Source organism: Phyllobates terribilis, unplaced genomic scaffold, assembly GCF_046119375.1.
Source record: "Phyllobates terribilis strain yellow unplaced genomic scaffold, ASM4611937v1 Scaffold_7__3_contigs__length_470593459, whole genome shotgun sequence".
Lineage (NCBI taxonomy): Eukaryota > Metazoa > Chordata > Amphibia > Anura > Dendrobatidae > Phyllobates > Phyllobates terribilis.
This window is the reverse complement of record NW_027362767.1, coordinates 401,650,695-401,670,314: the sequence shown is the minus strand read 5'-3', so window position 1 is coordinate 401,670,314 and position 19,620 is coordinate 401,650,695. Positions and strand designations below refer to the sequence as shown.

Sequence of the window (19,620 nt, the reverse complement as noted above, 5' to 3'; positions counted from 1 at the left end):
GTTGTTTTGTGGCAGACAATCAGGAGGGGTGGTCTGAGTTTCTGCCACTTGCTGAATTTGCTCTTAACAACCATACATCCTCTTCTGCTGGGTGTTCGCCTTTTTTTTGTTGTTCTGGGAGACATCCGTCTTTTGGGTCATTCTCCAAATTGGTTTCGGCTGTGCCGGAGGAGGAGAGTTTTTCCGGTGATTTGGAGAGAGTTTGGACGGATGTGCGTGGTAATCTTCAGGAGGCTAACAAAAAATCTAAGAGGTACTTTGATAGGAAACGGCAAGAGGTTTTGTTTGCTGTTGGTGACATGGTTTGGTTGTCCTCTAAGAATCTGCGATTGAGGATTCCTTCTAAAAAATTGGGTCCCAAGTTCGTAGGGCCCTTTAAGGTGCTTCAGATAGTTAACCAATCTGCTGTTAGGTTGGAGGTTCCTACATCCTGGAAGATTAACCCGGTGTTTCATGTTTCTCTGTTGAAAAAAGCTGATGTGTCTGATGGTGACGCCTCTGCCACTGTTCCTCCGGTGGTGGAGGACGGGGAATATGAAATTTCCCGCATCCTAAATTCTAGACGGTATAGAGGGAGTTTGCAGTATCTCGCCGCTTGGAAGGGTTTCGGACCTGAGGATAACTCATGGGTGAGGGCGGATGATGTTTCTGCTTCAAGACTTGTCAGAGCGTTTCACAGGAGGTTTCCTGATAAGCCTGGGCCTAGGGGATCCGGAGGATCCTCTTAGAAGAGGGGGTACTGTTAGAACTCTCCTGTTAGGTTTCTTTTAGTTTGCTGGTCACATGACCATTTTTGCCTATTTAATCCGGCTCCGCCCTCCTGGTCTTGCTGGACTTCATTGTATTTACTACTCTTGAGCTAGCTTGGTGCTCTGTTGCCGTTCTCTGTTAGTTTTGCTAGGTCTTCTGACCTCTATGCTTTTTGTTGTGTGTTTGTCTTTGACTGCTACTATTTCTGCTAGGAGGTGTCCAACTTATCCCAGTCCCTAGTTCTTGTAGGGATCCCTCCCTCACATCTATAGGTCTTCGTTCAGACTAGCCGAGGACTTTAGCGGCTCTGATCGCAGGATCAGGTTCCCCGTTACATCGTAGGGATCTAGTTTAGTTCTATTGTAGGGACAGTTCTCCTGTCTTTCCTTAGTCCCTGTAGCAGATCATAACAGGCACAATATGGCGGTATTATGAAGAGCATATTATTCTGGCCAAATACGGTAGTGTAGTATTGGCACAAAATAGTGGTATTATGAAGAGTATATTATTCTGGCCGAATACGGTAGTGTAGTATTGCCACAAAACGGCGGTATTATGGCAGAGCATATTATTGGGGCTGAATAAGGTAGTGTAGTATTGGCACAATATGGCCGTATTATGAAGAGTATATTAATCTGGCCGAATACGGTAGTGTAGTATTGCCACAAAATGGCGGTATTATGGCAGAGCATATTATTCGGGCTGAATACGGTAGTGTAGTATTGGCACAATATGGCGGTATTATGGCAGAGCATATTATTCGGGCCGCATACAGTACTATAGTATTGTCACAATATGGCGGTGTTATAGCAGCCCACACCTTTCTCTCTCCAGATGGGGCTGTAAATAAGACAGGCTCACACAAGACTATACATTTACTATAAATTGTCTGCCATCCAGTGCCGAGTCCTGGGCAATGCGGCGTCTTTATTACAACAGTGGCACGCGGTTCAGAAGGTGAACACAATGTATATGGTCCTGATAGGAAAACAGTCCATGGTCCAGGGTCGCAGCGGTTCTAAGGATCGGGCGGGGGATTAGCTGCAGCATCACGGGGCGGCTCGGCCTCCACTTCTTTCTGTACGGGGGACGTGTCCGACATGCCAGCGTTCTCCACCTGGTGTCGCAGCCTCTGGATTAAACGCTCAGAGGTCTTTGCCAAACTTTGCTGTACGGAGAGACACAAGACATCCCATAAATCTCAGACCACAGTGACTGCAACATTACACCTGATGCTCCTTACATCTGACATTATATTCATGAAACAGGAGGCCCAGGATGAGCACCCGTCCACATACCATAATGGGAGCACAAGCGAATGAGTGGAGAAAAAGTGAAGGATTAGAAAAATAGGACTGTTTTTTCCCCTAAAACAGCGCCACCACTGTCCACAGGTTGGGTGCGGTACTGCAGCACAGCACCATTAACAAGATGAAGCTGAGCAGCGTTACCAGACAGAACCAATCGATGATGGGACCTGGTTTCTGGAACAGGAAAATAAATAAAAATAAAGTTGCCGTCTCCAAGGGGTTAAACCCTCATTTAACCAATGGAATTTATAAGACTCTCTGAAAAATGTCAACAGTGACCAGATGGGGGTCGTGTCCGAGGTTATTAGGGAAATGGCGACTGCAGAAGACAAGGGCATTCAGCTGGGAAAAATGGAGGCTGAGGGGCGATCTTATTACAATGTACAAATATAAGAGGGGAAAGGACAGATCTGTATGATGATCTACACCCAGGCCTGAGACGAGGACAAGGGGCATCATCTACATCTCATCCATACACAGCAAACCCCGGTCCGGGGGCCAAATATGGCCAGCAGGGTGATTATACTGGGCCCACAACACCAGAACCACCACCCCTATATGGGCCCATTATACTGCATGTAGGACTATGTGGTGGCCATTATACTGTATGGAGGACTATGTGGGGCCATTATACTGTATGGAGGACTATGTGGGGCCCATTATACTGTATGGAGGACTATGTGGGGCCATTATACTGTATGGAGGACTATGTGGGGCCCATTATACTGCATGGAGGACTATGTGGGGCCCATTATACTGTATGGAGGACTATGTGGGGCCCATTATACTGTATGGAGGACTATGAGAAGCCCATTATTCTGTATGGAGGACTATGTGGGGCCCATTATTCTGTATGGAGTACTATATGGGGCCCATTATTCTGTATGGAGGACTATATGGGGCCATTATTCTGTATGGAGTACTATATGGGGCCCATTATTCTGTATGGAGGACTATGTGGGGCCCATTATTCTGTATGGAGGACTATGTGGGGCCCATTATTCTGTATGGAGGACTATGTGGTGGCCATTATACTGCATGGAGGACTATGTGGGGCCCATTATACTGCATGGAGGACTATGTGGGGCCCATTATACTGTATGGAGGACTATGTGGGGCCCATTATACTGTATGGAGGACTATGAGAAGCCCATTATTCTGTATGGAGGACTATGTGGGGCCCATTATTCTGTATGGAGGACTATGTGGGGCCCATTATTCTGTATGGAGGACTATGTGGGGCCCATTATACTGTATGGAGGACTATGTGGGGCCCATTATACTGTATGGAGTACTATATGGGGCCCATTATTCTGTATGGAGTACTATATGGGGCCCATTATTCTGTATGGAGGACTATATGGGGCCCATTATTCTGTATGGAGGACTATATGGGGTCCATTATTCTGTATGGAGGACTATATGGGGTCCATTATTCTGTATGGAGGACTATGTGGGGTCCATTATTCTGTATGGAGGACTATGTGGGCCCCATTATTCTGTATGGAGGACTATGTGGGCCCCATTATTCTGTATGGAGGACTATGTGGGGCCCATTATTCTGTATGGAGGACTATGTGGGGTCCATTATTCTGTATGGAGGACTATGTGGGGCCCATTATACTGTATGGAGGACTATGTGGGGCCCATTATACTGTATGGAGGACTATGTGGGGCCCATTATACTGTATGGAGGACTATGTGGGGCCATTATTCTGTATGGAGTACTATATGGGGCCCATTATTCTGTATGGAGGACTATGTGGGGCCCATTATTCTGTATGGAGGACTATGTGGGGTCCATTATTCTGTATGGAGGACTATGTGGGGTCCATTATTCTGTATGAAGGACTATGTGGGGTCCATTATTCTGTATGAAGGACTATGTGGGGCCCATTATTCTGTATGGAGGACTATGTGGGGCCCATTATACTGTATGGAGGACTATGTGAGGCTCATTATTCTGTATGGAGTACTATATGGGGCCCATTATTCTGTATGGAGGACTATGTGGGGCCCATTATTCTGTATGGAGGACTATGTGGGGCCCATTATTCTGTATGGAGGACTATGTGGGGCCCATTATTCTGTATGGAGGACTATGTGGGGCCCATTATTCTGTATGGAGGACTATGTGGGGCCCATTATTCTGTATGGAGGACTATGTGGGGCCCATTATTCTGTATGGAGGACTATGTGGGGCCCATTATTCTGTATGGAGGACTGTGGGCCCCATTATTCTGTATGGAGGACTGTGGGCCCCATTATTCTGTATGGAGGACTATGTGGGGCCCATTATTCTGTATGGAGGACTATGTGGGGTCCATTATTCTGTATGGAGGACTATGTGGGGCCCATTATTCTGTATGGAGGACTATGTGGGGCCCATTATTCTGTATGGAGGACTATGTGGGGCCCATTATTCTGTATGGAGGACTATGTGGGGCCCATTATTCTGTATGGAGGACTATGTGGGGCCCATTATTCTGTATGGAGGACTATGTGGGGTCCATTATTCTGTATGGAGGACTATGTGGGGTCCATTATTCTGTATGAAGGACTATGTGGGGTCCATTATTCTGTATGGAGGACTATGTAGGGCCCATTATTCTGTATGGAGGACTATGTGGGGCCCATTATTCTGTATGGAGGACTGTGGGCCCCATTATTCTGTATGGAGGACTGTGGGCCCCATTATTCTGTATGGAGGACTATGTGGGGCCCATTATTCTGTATGGAGGACTATGTGGGGCCCATTATTCTGTATACTGGTTGGCTCACAATTTTATCCAAGTTTTTCATTTTGGCCCTCTGTGTGTTTGACATCCCTGATGTACAATAGGGGCCTATACGCCTTTCTTGACAAGTATATTCAAAGTTATGGGCAATAGATTCTGTGACGGGACATTAATCCAGGGAACTAGTCTCATTGCCGTATGGAGTCAGGGAGGAATTTTTCCCCTAATATGGGGCAATCAGCATTTGGCCCACGGGGGCCTTCCTCTGGATCAACACGTTAGGTTATAAATTGAAGTGGATGGATTTGTTTTTTCTTTTGGACTACGATGAAACCGATGCTACACTGCGGTCACACCGTGGTACGATGCTACAATGTCGCAACACCGCAGGACCATGACACAATGTCGCCACACCGCGGTACGATGATACAGTGTCGCCATACTGCGGTACGATGATACAATGTCGCCATACTGCGGTACGATGATACAATGTCGCCATACTGCAGTACGATGATACAATGTCGCCATACTGCGGTACGATGATACAATGTCGCCATACTGCGGTACCATGACACAATGTCGCCATAAGATGACACAATATCGCCATACTGCGGTACGATGACACAATGTCGCCATACTGCGGTACCATGACACAATGTTGCCATACTGCGGTACGATGATACAGTGTCGCCATACTGCGGTACCATGACACAATGTTGCCATACTGCGGTACGATGATACAGTGTCGCCATACATGACACAATGTCGCCACACTGCGGTACGATGACACAATGTCGCCACACTGAGGTACGATGACACAATGTCGCCACACTGCGGTACGATGACACAATGTCGCCACACTGAGGTACCAAGACACAATGTCGCCACACTGCGGTACCAAGACACAATGTCGCCATACTGCGGTACGATGATACAATGTCGCCACACTGCGGTACCAAGACACAATGTCGCCATACTGCGGTACGATGATACAATGTCGCCATACTGCGGTACCATGACACAATGTCGCCATACGATGATACAATGTCGCCATACTGCGGTACGATGATACAATGTCGCCATACTGCGGTACCATGACACAATGTCGCCATACGATGACACAATGTCGCCATACTGCGGTACGATGATACAATGTCGCCACACTGCGGTACGATGATACAGTGTCGCCATACTGCGGTACCAAGACACAATGTCGCCATACGATGATACAATGTCGCCATACTGCGGTACGATGATACAATGTCGCCACACTGCGGTACGATGATACAGTGTCGCCATACTGCGGTACCAAGACACAATGTCGCCATACTGCGGTACGATGACACAATGTCGCCACACTGCGGTACGATGATACAGTGTCGCCACACTGCGGTACCATGACACAATGTCGCCATACTGCGGTACCAAGACACAATATCGCCATACTGCGGTACGATGACACAATGTCGCCACACTGCGGTACGATGATACAGTGTCGCCATACTGCGGTACGATGACACAATGTCGCCATACTGCGGTACGATGACACAATGTCGCCACACTGCGGTACGATGATACAATGTCGCCACACTGCGGTACGATGATACAATGTCGCCACACTGCGGTACCATGACACAATGTCGCCATACTGCGGTACCATGACACAATGTCGCCATACTGCGGTACGATGATACAATGTCGCCACACTGCGGTACCATGACACAATGTCGCCATACTGCGGTACGATGATACAGTGTCGCCATACTGCGGTACGATGATACAGTGTCGCCATACTGCGGTACGATGATACAATGTCGCCATACTGTGGTACGATGATACAATGTCGCCATACTGTGGTACGATGACACAATGTCGCCATACTGTGGTACGATGATACAATGTCGCCATACTGCGGTCGCCTGAATTCAGACTGTGATTAATGAATAGATTCCGCCTAAAACTTTTATGGCCGGAGCCCCAGAGGGAAGCAGCTCGGCGACTTCTGTCTAATGTGCAGAAATATCTCCAGGAAAGTAATTAACAGCCTGTAGATGATTATTAATCAGGCTGATAGCCGGGGACATAGCAGGTGCTCAGCGAGGGCCACAGCCTGATCTCCGCAGGAGCAGAGAGACGATTTGTGCCAGAAATAATAAAGACTCCATGGCGGCGTCTCGTCACCGTAATAAGGAGCACAACAGGTTGTCTGGATGGAGAGAGGACGGAACGAGGGTGCGTCGTCTCCTCATAGCACGCGGGGCGCCCTCCTGGCCATCACAATTACGGCTTCTCTTCTCCATCAAACTTTAGCCCTGAATGGGCAGAACCATGTAAAGTCCGAAGTAGTGCATGCACCCATTACTGCAGCCCCAAGTAAGACAATGGGCAGCTTCCTTATCTGCTGCCAAGAGAGGTCAGGTAAGGTTGACGCAAGTCAGTCTCACTTTATTAAAGGAGTTGTTCAAGATTAGAAAAAACATGGTTGCCTTCTTCCAGAAAAACAGCACCACCCCTGTCTACTGGTTATGTCAGGTATAGCAAGTCAGCCCCATTGAAGTGAATAGCACAATATGTAGAGCTGCTGTTTTTTTGGAAGGCAGCGGACATGTTTTTCTAATCCTGGACAACCCCTTTAATACCATCTGATTGGCAGAACTGCACTCACGTTTATAGAGAATATCTATTTTTTTGCAATCCACTAGAAAAGAGATTTCCCCCAAAAAATACAGCTTTGAGCCTTCAAGACATTTTGGAATTTGTAGTGCCACAACTCCTGGCAACAACTTTTTTTTGTGTTTAGTGGGTGTTTAAAGGTGAAAGGTCACAGCTCCCACCCCGGCTTATGGATGCAGCTGAGCTACAGTCAGTTCTGCAAAACACACGTAGGGCCCTGTGTGACAGTCTTATCGTCCTCCGGAGCTGCACTCACAAATCTACTGTTTTCAGTAAAGCAATTCCTGCTTATAAAAAAAAAAAAAGTTATCTGCACCTTTAGAAAGCTTTTCACTTTTTCAGAAGTTTTGATCACAGATTGGAAGAAGCGAGAGAGTCGTGATGACCGATGCTTTCCATCAGTCTCGGAGGGGAGCAGCGCTCAGTCGAGTACTTCTGTCCCTTCGTTTTAGTGATCAGTGGGGGTCTTTGTGGATGTCAGCTGGGTGTCTGATAGTAACTTGGGATCAGATTGTGTTACGGAAGACCCCCTGACGGATTACCTGCAGTATGTGCAGTCCTTTAAGACACACAATGGCCAGCTCACACAGTCCGTCCCACGTCAAATCCACGTGCGCTATGCACAGCAGGGGGCTGGGGAAACTTCTCTGCCACATAAGCTGGAAATGCCCCTCCATGTACTTATAACACAGGAGCTCCTAAGGAGAGAGAAACCTGAGAATTATAAGCAAGGACTTCGCTCCTATAACAAACAAAACAAATGGACGGTGTTCGGTGCACCCTTGGTGTGGCCAAACGCCCAGTGCACCGTTTTGCCCCTCAACGCCTTTCGCATACCGCCTTCTTGTGTGTAGATTGCCACCGCTCACATGCACAAAGCCCGGTTTCTACGTGCACACATGGACAAGGTTTCAGTTCATTGAGCATGGTTCATCTACATAGAGCGAGGCATCAAGGGATGGTAACTGAGGAGTGGAAATGTGCACCCGGTGTTTGGCCACACCAAGGGTGCACCGAGCATCCTCACTTGAATAATAAAGATCATTTTCTGCACAATGTCAAGGAGAAATCTAGTACAGGTATGATGTTTATAGGAGTCAAGTCTCCTACATGAGTATCTGATTAGTTTAAATTGATTTTTGGAGGCAACAATGGAAGACAATGCTCCTCACTTAAAGGGAATCTGACAGTGGGATCAGCCCTCCTAAAACGTCTATATGGGCATGTAGGTCATAGGAAGCTGAATAATATGACACCTTGATATCTGCGATCCGATGTCTTATTCCAGAGAAATCCACATTTTTTTAAAATATGTAAGTGAGCTGTTAAGATCTATGGGTGGTACATAGATCTCCCTGAGAATCTGCCTCCAGAGATCATTATAAATGAAAGGAGGCGTTACCAGTGTGAGACATGTAATAACTGACAGTCTGCTCTCCTGAATTACAGGGAGATCCATATCCGGGCCATAGATCTGAACAGCTCATTTACAGCTCTGTGGGCACCGGATTTTTATCCTCTGATGCCGGCCAATCAAAACATGGCCACGCCCACAGAGAAGTTCTGTGGTATACACCCCCACATCTTTATTACTGGGGGGCATAACTTTGGAACGGAGGGGGAACGGGGCACAGAAGAAAAAGAAAAAACTGTTCCTGAATCAGTGGAGCGTCAGAAAGTGGAGGAAGGACTCAGTCTAAAATTAAAAAGAAAAAAAAAAAAAGAAGAAAAAATGAAAAATCCTTAAACCTCAACATCTGAATAGGCCCTTAAAGGGATATAAAAAAAAAAAAAAAAAGGGTAGCGAAGAACTACAGATGACTTGACAGTCACACTTAGTAACATGGGGGGTATGGCACCGCACATCGGGGAGCTGCAGGCAGTTCCGCGCTCTCACAAGCTGCACTTCTCTAATTAGATTCATTGTTGACACCCTCCTTGCCAGCTTCACCCACTGATACCACCGCCATGTGTCAGTGGGCGGTAATCTAATTACTCTAAAGCTGTCACACTGCAATCCCCCCGCCCTCACAATGCTATTTACAAGGGGGGGAACGGCGCTTTAGTGACGGCTCTTCAGCTGTGCGGGGGGCAGCGACCTCAGATACCTTTGTTTGCAAAAATAGGAGAACACAATACTGTTTACAGGGGATCAAGAAGTTGCATCACTCAAAAAAAAAAAATTGTACCCCAAAATAACCATGCAACTTTAATTCGGGTTGAAGAGGGACTGGCCATGCTGAATTTCAACATGCCCAATTCTTTGTTCCCCCTGGAGATAAATCACCATCTGTGGCTTATTTTGCTCCTCCATGCACGTCCGGCCCAGCTGAGCATGCACGTGTATGACGAGCAGCTTTCTAATGTGTACACAGTGGTCGTTACTGTCCAGCACCGACAGCGTGGTTGCCACGTACACAGTTACACGCTGTAAATTGAAGACGTGGCCCGGAGTACCTGCCCGTATGTTCCAAGCAAAATCTCGGGGTCTCCATCAAAATCCACGTCTGCCGTGACGGCACAGAGCACGCTGTCAAACTGATCGCTGCTTGGCAGGAGGAGCTGCTCCCGGAGGCCGTTCTCCAAGATGTTCCTAAGACGAGAAAATAATAATAGAGTGTGAATATGTACAAGTCCAGGGCTTCTTCTCTATGTAGCGGGGGGAGCCATAGGAGCCATGTGCTAGCCTGATCTCCTTCATGGCCCAGCGACAATTTCTGATCTTCACAGGCTTTGTGCTGCTTGTTCTGTCTTTTGATGCTCGTGAACCAGGAGGCTCAGGATGGGCTCTTTGCATACAGACAAAGTCAGATGTAGCTGCTCTATTCTCGTGAAACAGATGATTTATAGAACAGCGGACCCCTCTATCAACTTGACATCCCCTCTAGTGCCTCGCTTATTATCACATAATGTAACTGACCAGTACACGGCCGACAGCTCTATGGTGCTGGTAACCAGGACATTGTACTGCTCCCGAAAGGCCCGGCAGGTCTCCACCTCTGGAACACAAAGAGATTACTAAATAGACATGATAAAGTCAACGCTGGCTGATAACAGATGCCAATAGCCTCACCATTCCATGCACATGTGTCTCCTACAGGGGTATCCGGCATACTAAATATCAGCACCTTGGAAAGGGGACCGTCCTGCTGTAGAGACCAGCTCTGGAGGATCTCTGCCCAAAAAAGAAATAAATAAAAATAAATAAAAAATAATATATATAATAATACAAAATAAACATAATACAAATAAAAAATAAATAAAAATGTAAAATAATAATAAATAATTTAAAATAATATTACTAATAATAATTATGTCACATACAAGAGCCACTATGGCCACATAAGGGTCATAGGCGGCCACAGATGGAAAAATTCTTGTACCAAATTTCGTAGTTTTCTCTTATCAAAAGGATAGGGGGGATACCTTCCTGATCGGTGGGGGTCCGACTGCTTGGGGAGAACCTCACCAATCCTGAGAACTGGGGTGGTCAATCATGAGCAGAAGCCAAGGCAGGAGTGGAGGTATCAGGACACGCTGTTCTGTGTCCGTCCGCTTCAATGTGTAATAATACTCATGAGACTTTCCTAAAAGCGTAAACCCACCTGCGCAGAGGCGTCACTGATATTGCTACCTCTGACTATGGCCATTTACCATTTAGCAGCCCTATAGTAGTCTCCCTTTTCTCCACAGCCCTCCTGGTAAAACGCTGCAGCCACGAGAAAACATTCAGCCAACATATAGCATACATTGCAGGCATGAATATATGCAATCCATTGCTACAAAGTGCTGCTGTGTCTTTGGCGTTTGCTTTTGCGTTGCAGTCCCAGCAGATTTGCACGTTTATTTCACTTTGTTAGGAGACGCCGACTAATTCCATCTTTTGCATGACATCGAGTGGCTCCGAGTGACCACACAGAATAGAAGTTCTAAGGGGTCTGCGTGTAAAATACTGGCGCATTTGCATGATGCGGTCATAGGTCACCAGTAGGGCTTTGATCCTAGAAAACCCCTTTAAAAATTAAATTTCTCCAGTGATGATAGAAGAAAATTTTTTTTATGTACAACAGTGACACCTAGTGGCGGGTTTAAAGAATGCAAAAGAACATTTACAAATGACAAGAAAAAGATTAAATTAAAGAGAGGAAAAGTTAATTTTTTCGTTCTCAGGCCTCATCATTTATGCACAGATCAAATAAAGTCCACCATACCTCGCTTTCCTTGGTCCACATGGGACACGCAGAAGTATCCGCTCTGACATCCGTACGCTGTGATTCGTCTCTGGGTGTCCGGGATGTTGTGTACACTCAGCCAGGTAACGCTGCAAATTCAGAACATAGATCTAGTGTCTGGTTGGCTACTTTGAGGTGAGGGGTTATAGATGGTTCCTGACAATTTCTATCTGTTGAATTCAACCCTAGGGGGGCGATCTTTACTGTAGGTCTACTGCAGACCTGAATAGGAGGCAATATCGCCACCCGGTGGCAGCAAATCAGGCGAAGAAGTTTTTTTTTTTTTATCAGGGTGTCTACCTCCTGCTGTGGTTGGACTACAACTCCCAGCATTGTATGATTGTATGACACATCAATATAATTGCAGAAAAGTTATTCGGGGCAATTTTTTAATTACTTTATATCCTAATATTATACATTTTTGGAATGTACATTAATCACATCTTCATCATCCTTCTACCACCCAATCACACGCTGCACGTCTCATGTAACGCTCTCACAGCACAGGTGCCCTATTACAAGCGTGCTAGCGATGTGAGCACCGGGACTTCAGACTGCCCAGGTACGACATGACGTGCATTAAAGGAAGGAATGGGCAGGGGAGAAAAAAAAAAAAAAAAAATAAAAATCAAAAAAAAAAAATCACATATATGATTGGACATGTCGCCGGAAGTTAGGTCCAATCATCACGTGATCGGCAGTGAGAATGGCAGAAATGTGAGCATATGATTATTCCAGCCTGATATGTGGACGATCAGCTGTCTCTTACTTGCTGGGGAGATCTCTCAGCTCCGGGAAGAGATGTTCCACCGGTTGTTCTTCAAATTGGTGCAGTCCTTCATTCTGTCAGACAGGGGGCGCAGTCAGGGATCATTAACATTACTAATAATGGCCACACAGTCGTCACATCTGCCCCCACTCACATACACGGCCTGATCGTCATGCATGATGAATACAGGGAATCTCCAAGATCGGACATGTTGAATTCCAATATGCCCAGTCTCTGTTTCCTGCATTGCCCAGACTGCCGGCTGTCATGCACACTATACACTATGGCCGTGACCTGTATTGATTCATTTCTTTATGGATTAAGTAGAAGTAGTTTTCCTTTTTTTTTTTTTTTAGACTTAAAGGGGTTTTCCCCACTTTCGACAAAGTCGACCCCAGCTGCTTGCAGGTACATAAAATAAAGCCAGATGGCATCACCCTTCCCTTGCAGCTCATTTGGGCTGCAGCAGTGCCATCACTTCGAGAGTGCATGTCACCGCTGCTGCCAATCACAGAGCTCAAATGCTCTGCAGATGTAGACAGGACAGTGATTGGCTGCAGCGGTACACAGAGAACCAGAGCTGAACTCGGGAATGAGGGAGTACTATCTGGATTTATTATTTTACATGCCTGAAAGCGTTTGGGGTCAGCAATCCCCAAAAGTGCAAACCTTCTTTAACTACTAAACTCCTGGAATAAATGATTCTCCCACCTCTTTGTACAGGTGAATGTACTGATCGTTGCCTCCCAGGAGGAACACCGTCTCTTGCTGGTCTCCATCCTGCACCCTGCAGAGGACATAGACCTAGAATTGCTCATCTTTGCAAAACTTCTTGCAGCAGCAACTAAAAGGTTAAACAGAGAGAAGTGGACTCCCTCCATCACCCCACTGTCCCTCCGCTGTGAAGGCGATGGGATCCATGCCTTCCATCTTGTTTATGCTCATCAGTTCTTAAAGGGGTTGTCTGGATATTTGATATTGATGGTCTATCTGTAGGACCCCAAATCGGTTTGGGGTCCAACACTCAACCTCCCCACCAATCAGCTGTTAGCAGGTCCTGTTTGGCCTGAAGTAAAGGGTGTGCAGACAAGAAACAGGGTGGCTCCACTCACAGTGCAATGGCCGTTCTGGGGTACTGCATTTCAGCTACCATTAAAGTGAATGGGAGCTGGTGGAGCTTATTGGTGGGGGGATGCCACATGTCAGATGTCATATTGATGATCTTATCCTAAGGATGAGCCATCCATATGAAAGTCATGGACAACCCCTTTAAAAAGAAAAAATATTCAAGCTTGCGACCTGCGTCCTTATTCTTGAAACTTAAAAAAGTGAAAATAGAAACAAATGTGATTGGTAAGTGCTGAGGGGGGCGCTGTTGCATTGATATCTATAGTAAAGAGTGCTCCAGCGAGCAGTGGTGACAAGTGGTACTGCACATAAACAACTGCTGGGATGGATATGTAGTGAAGTTATATGAAGATTATACATGAGAAATATTGTACGATGGCGATCACAGGTGATTGTATATATGAGAGAAGAAATAAATATCACAAGGTCCACAAAATCCCTGTATACTCACTCTGCATGACACAGCTGGAAAGGGGTGAACTTCAGCTCCAAATTCAAGCAGCTCTCTGTAAGAACAAGCGCAGACACGAATAAGATGGATCGTTCTTATATAATAATAATTTTTAACAGCGCCAACATATTCCGCAGCAATTTTATTTATTATTTTATTTTTGATATTTTAAATCATTTATTTTTATATATACAGTGCCTACAAGTAGTATTCAATCCCCTGCAGATTTAGCTGGTTGACACATGCGGAATTAACTTGGCATTGTGACATTTGTACTGTAGATCAGCCTGGAAGTGGGAAATGCACTGCAGCAAATTTTGTTTTTGTTTTTTTTGTTTTTTAAAAACGTTAAAAGTTAATTCAGAGTGTCATTTATTATTCAACCCCTCAAACCACAAGAATTCTGTTTGGTCCCCCTAAAGTATTAAGAAGTAGTTCAGGCACCAAGAATAATGAGCTTCACATGTGTGGATTAAAGATCTCTTTTGCCAGCCTTTTCTGACTATTTAAGACCCTCCCCAAACTTGTGAACAGCACTCAGACATGGTCAACATGGGAATGACAAAGGAGCATTCCAAGGCCATCAGAGACAAGATCGTGGAGGGTCACAAGGCTGGCAAGGGGTACAAAACCCTTTCCAATGGGTTGGGCCTACCTGTCTCCACTGTTGGGAGCATCATCCGTAAGTGGAAGGCTTATGGAACTACTGTTAGCCTTCCACGGCCTGGACAGCCTTTGAAAGTGTCCTCCCGTGCCGAGGCCAGGCTTGTCCGAAGAGTCAAGGCTAACCCAAGGACAACAAGGAAGGAGCTCCGGGAAGATCTCATGGCAGTGGGGACATTGGTTTCAGTCAATACCATAAGTAACGTACTCCACCGCAATGGTCTCCATTCCAGACGAGCCCGTAAAGTACCTTTACTTTCAAAGCGTCATGTCAAGGCTCGTCTACAGTTTGCTCATGATCACTTGGAGGACGCTGAGACAGTCTGGTTCAAGGTTCTATGGTCTGATGAGACCAAGATCGAGATCTTTGGTGCCAACCACACACGTGACGTTTGGAGACTGGATGGCACTGCATACGACCCCAAGAATACCATCCCTACAGTCAAGCATGGTGGTGGCAGCATCATGCTGTGGGGCTGTTTCTCTGCCAAGGGGCCTGGCCATCTGGTCCGCATCCATGGGAAGATGGATAGCACGGCCTACCTGGAGATTTTGGCCAAGAACCTCCGCTCCTCCATCAAGGATCTTAAGATGGGTCGTAATTTCATCTTCCAACAAGACAACGACCCAAAGCACACAGCCAAGAAAACCAAGGCCTGGTTCAAGAGGGAAAAAGTCAAGGTGTTGGAGTGGCCTAGTCAGTCTCCTGACCTTAACCCAATTGAAAACTTGTGGAAGGAGCTCAAGAATAAAGTCCACATGAGACACCCAAAGAACCTAGATAACTTGGAGAAGATCTGCATGGAGGAGTGGGCCAAGATAACTCCACAGACCTGTGCCGGCCTGATCAGGTCTTATAAAAGACGATTATTAGCTGTAATTGCAAACAAGGGTTATTCCACAAAATATTAAACATAGGGGTTGTATAATAATTGACCCACACTTTTATGTTTAAAATTTAATAAAATTCAACTGAGCAACATAACTTTTTGGTTTGTAAGATTTATGCTTCTGTTCATAAAACCTACTCTCGTTTGCAGTTTGAAGGCTCTAACTTATTTGCATCTTATCAAACCAGCTAAATCTGCAGGGGGTTGAATACTACTTGTAGGCACTGTATATAGATATATATATATAGATATATATATATAGATATATATATATATATATAGATATATATATATATATATATATATATATATATATATATATATATATTTATTTATTATAAAAATGTCAAGTCACCCCCTTTTTCAAAAAAAAAAAAAAAAAAACTTCTTTAGGATCACCTGTCTGACCTAGTGAAATATAATATTCATGACAAGGTGAATGTAAAAAAAAATTAAATAAAAAAAGGAGAATGACAGGATTACTGTTTTTGATCATTTCCTCTGCTCTCATTCCAAAAAAAAAAAAAAAAACAATTAGATTTAGGCCACATTCAGTATTTGGTGAGTTCTTTACCTCGGTATTTGTAAGCCAAAACCAGGAGTGGAACAATCAGAGGAAAAGTATTATAGAAACACGTCACCACTTCTGTATTTATCACCCACTCCTGGTTTTGGCTTACAAATACTGATGTCATATACTGACCAAATACTGAGCGTGTGAACGTGGCCTTACCAGTATTTTGGTTTCTAGGAACCCTCCACAACAGCACCACAGGAGGATGACTCCCCTCTCTAACAGGGACAGGAAACACAAAGAGGTCAAACAGCCCCTCCCATCCTCCTGTGGTGCTGTCATGGAGGGGGACTAGAGAAAAATTGAATAAAAAGAGACCAGAAAGTGGTAGAGACCCTAAAATTATATCAATGAAGACCACAGCGAGTACTGCAAACAAGTCCTCATGCGACTATAGACCGAAAGATCACAAAAAAATGATAGGGCTAAGAATATAGTGACACAAACCAATTTTTTTTCCCGCGAAGGTTGCAGGGGAAAATACTAAAGAGATTTGTTACCACCACAGCCGCGCCGCCCCACACAACAAAGTTTCTATTTCTCTTTACCGAGTTTTATTTTATACAAACAGCTAAAGATATTAATTATAAATATTTCTATCTTCACATCCTAACTCTACCCCCCAATTAAAAAAAATGTGTTTTGTTCTGTTTTTTGTTTTTTTTCATGAAATTCACTTATTCACTTTGCAATTTTATTCTAAAAGGAAGTGGGTGCATTGCATATTAATAACAACAATATTATATAATGTACCCACTTCCTTTTAGAATAAAGTTGCAAAGTGAATAAGTGAATGTCGTGAAAAAAACAACCTTTATTAAAAATTATATATACATATTTTCTTGTTTTTCCGTACATTATATGGTAAAGTTAATGGTGTTATTCAAAATCAAAACTCATCCTGCCAGAAACAAGCTCTTACATGGCTATGTGGACAAAAAAGTAAAAAAAAAAAATACTATGTCAGTATTTCTGAGCCTTCACATAATTTTAATTAAAAAAAAAAGAAGTTACTGGTCAGAAATGAAGGAAGTGGAGCTGCTGAGCCCAGATGTCAGGTCTGCCGCACCCTAGACCCACCCGTTATGGCTCCAATTTAATATTACAATACAGAATGATTGGGAAGTAAATTCTGGGGGCGCTGTTGCATTAGTATTTATGATAAAAAAAAGTGGCGACAAGCGGTACTGCACAAGACTGAAATACTTACGGGCAATGGAGTCCAGATTATACTCAGATCCCGGCTCATAGTCACAGTAAATATTTAGGAAGAAGCTCGCTTTATCTCCAGAGTCCTGGGGGAGAAATAAAGTTTGCTATGAACTGTCTTTTCTTATAAAATGAAGTCTGGGCTACCAGAGTGTGGCGCCATCCTGATGGGAAGGGTGAAAATGTAGGAAAAAGCTGCTAGTTGAAACTAGGACCCCTGCTCATATTATACCGAGTGCCTGTGCTGGGGATAGGACATTCATTTTAAAGCACCTGAAAACCCCTTTAACTTTTGCAGTAAAATTACGGTGCGGGATTAAAGCTCTTGTGACTGAGCAGGAGGAGGAGGTTGGGTCCTGGGTGTCCGAGAAGACAGAAACGGTGCATTACTGATTCTGCCTTTTCTTTTGCTGGCTACATAGCGCTCAATAGATGCTGATGCCTCTATGGGATCTGGCGATAACACAATCACAGGGAAAAAAATAAAATAAAAAGTCCCCATCACAAAAACATATGAAATCATTTGATTATTTTCATAGTAAATAGATATCACATACAAATAATGAAAAAAAAATACAAATATATCTGCAAGTGTAATTACCTAGAAAATTAATTCATTGGCTTATTTATAATGAATAAAAAGTAAACCCCATTTTTTTTTTTCATTTCTATATTTGCATTGCAAACAAAAATTATACAGAATCACAAAGTAATTTACAAAAAGAAGCAAAACATATATATATATATATATATATATATAAATAAATACTAAAATATATTAGGACAGGTTGCAGCATACAATATGTTAGGTTGGCTAGTTCGGACAACTTCTCGGAGAGCCCCTTTCAGGTGTCTGGTCATTAACCTGTTGTGCGCTCCAGCTGAGAATCTGCTGTAATTTGGAGATCACCTGAAAATTAATTCTTCCTATTAACTCTCGGTGCGTTTGCCCTTATAAATGAGAGTCTATGGAAAGAGCACGGCTGCAGTGTAAAGCATGGGGGCAGTATCAGTCTGAGCCTCTGATGAGCCAGATAAAGCAGGGTTCCCCAACTCCAGTCCTCAAGGCCCACCAACAGGTCATGTTTTCAGGATTTCCTTAGTATTGCACAGGTGATGTAACTATTGCCTGTGCTGATGATGGAATTATCACCTGTGCAATACTAAGGAAATCCTGAAAACATGACCTGTTGGTGGGCCTTGAGGACTGGAGTTGGGGAACCCTGAGATAAAGGATTTCAGATGATCTCAGGCTGTAACCAGATAATGTGGATGAGCTGCATCAATAATCACAGCGGAGCCCTAATGAATCAGAACTAAAAGTTAAGCAGCGCATGATCACATGAAAAAAATGAAGAGCGCACCTTAATAAACGTTATTCCCACCACCAGACCGCGCTTAGGAGGCGACTTGCTGAAGGAATCAATGGAGACGATCTCGGCATCAACTGGAAAACAGAGATTAAAAAAAAAAAAGCTAAATACAATTTATTTTATTTTATGTACACAGCCCCTATGCATATTTATGTGTCTCCATGGTTACAGACTACTTGCAGTCAGGTGTTAAACTTGTAGAGCAGGTGATCTGATCAAGGACACGCCCCCCTCCTATGTACAACGATGGAAGCCACGCCCCTCCTAGGTATGATACCAGAAGCCACGCCCCTCCTAGGTATGATACCAGAAGCCACGCCCCTCCTAGGTATGATACCAGAAGCCACGCCCCTCGCACCTGGGATGTAGGTGAACTGCAGCTCCCGGGCCCCGGCGCGGACCTTGTCCCGCAGCTCCTGGTACTTGAAACTGGTGACTTTGCCCTTCAAGGTGGCGGCCAGCAGTTCGTGTCCTCCTCCTCCGCCGCCTCCTCCAGCGCACGGCAGCACCGACAGACCGTACACATTGCTCTGGGAAGGAAACCGGCTGAAAGTGTCTTCTGTAAGAGGGCAGAAGCAGGCGCCGGACATGACCGGAAGTGACGTGCTGTACACACGCAGCTGCCAGTTGTAAAGATGGCGGACAGTCACTTCCGGTTTTAATTTCTTGATCGGCCAGTCTGCGTGACGTCATCATTCATGTTGCTATGGACATGGTAGATAGTAAAATCTCTGTAGTCAGGGAGGCTGGTGACTATTTTGGGGCAAAGGTACTAAAATCAGCCACTTCCATAACCATTATGCATTTTAGCATTAACTGTGCCCCAGACCTGTGCACCTCCTCTTTAGGGGACCTCAGGT

The 19,620-nt window shown here is 44.8% G+C and overlaps 1 protein-coding gene across 1 annotated transcript; it reads right to left on the bottom strand.

The window, feature by feature from the left end:
- Window positions 1-1,620: 1,620 nt before the first annotated feature.
- On the bottom strand, window positions 1,621-19,398 carry KPTN (kaptin, actin binding protein). The gene is made up of 12 exons (XM_073637977.1): window positions 19,119-19,398; window positions 18,752-18,834; window positions 17,389-17,473; window positions 14,052-14,106; window positions 13,184-13,259; window positions 12,473-12,546; window positions 11,683-11,792; window positions 10,545-10,646; window positions 10,392-10,470; window positions 9,929-10,064; window positions 8,014-8,169; window positions 1,621-1,918 (listed from the first exon to the last, which is right to left on the bottom strand). Exons 1-12 carry the CDS (start codon window positions 19,348-19,350, stop codon window positions 1,769-1,771), a joined length of 1,338 nt encoding a protein of 445 aa, XP_073494078.1. The 5' UTR covers window positions 19,351-19,398; the 3' UTR covers window positions 1,621-1,768.
- Window positions 19,399-19,620: the final 222 nt, after the last annotated feature.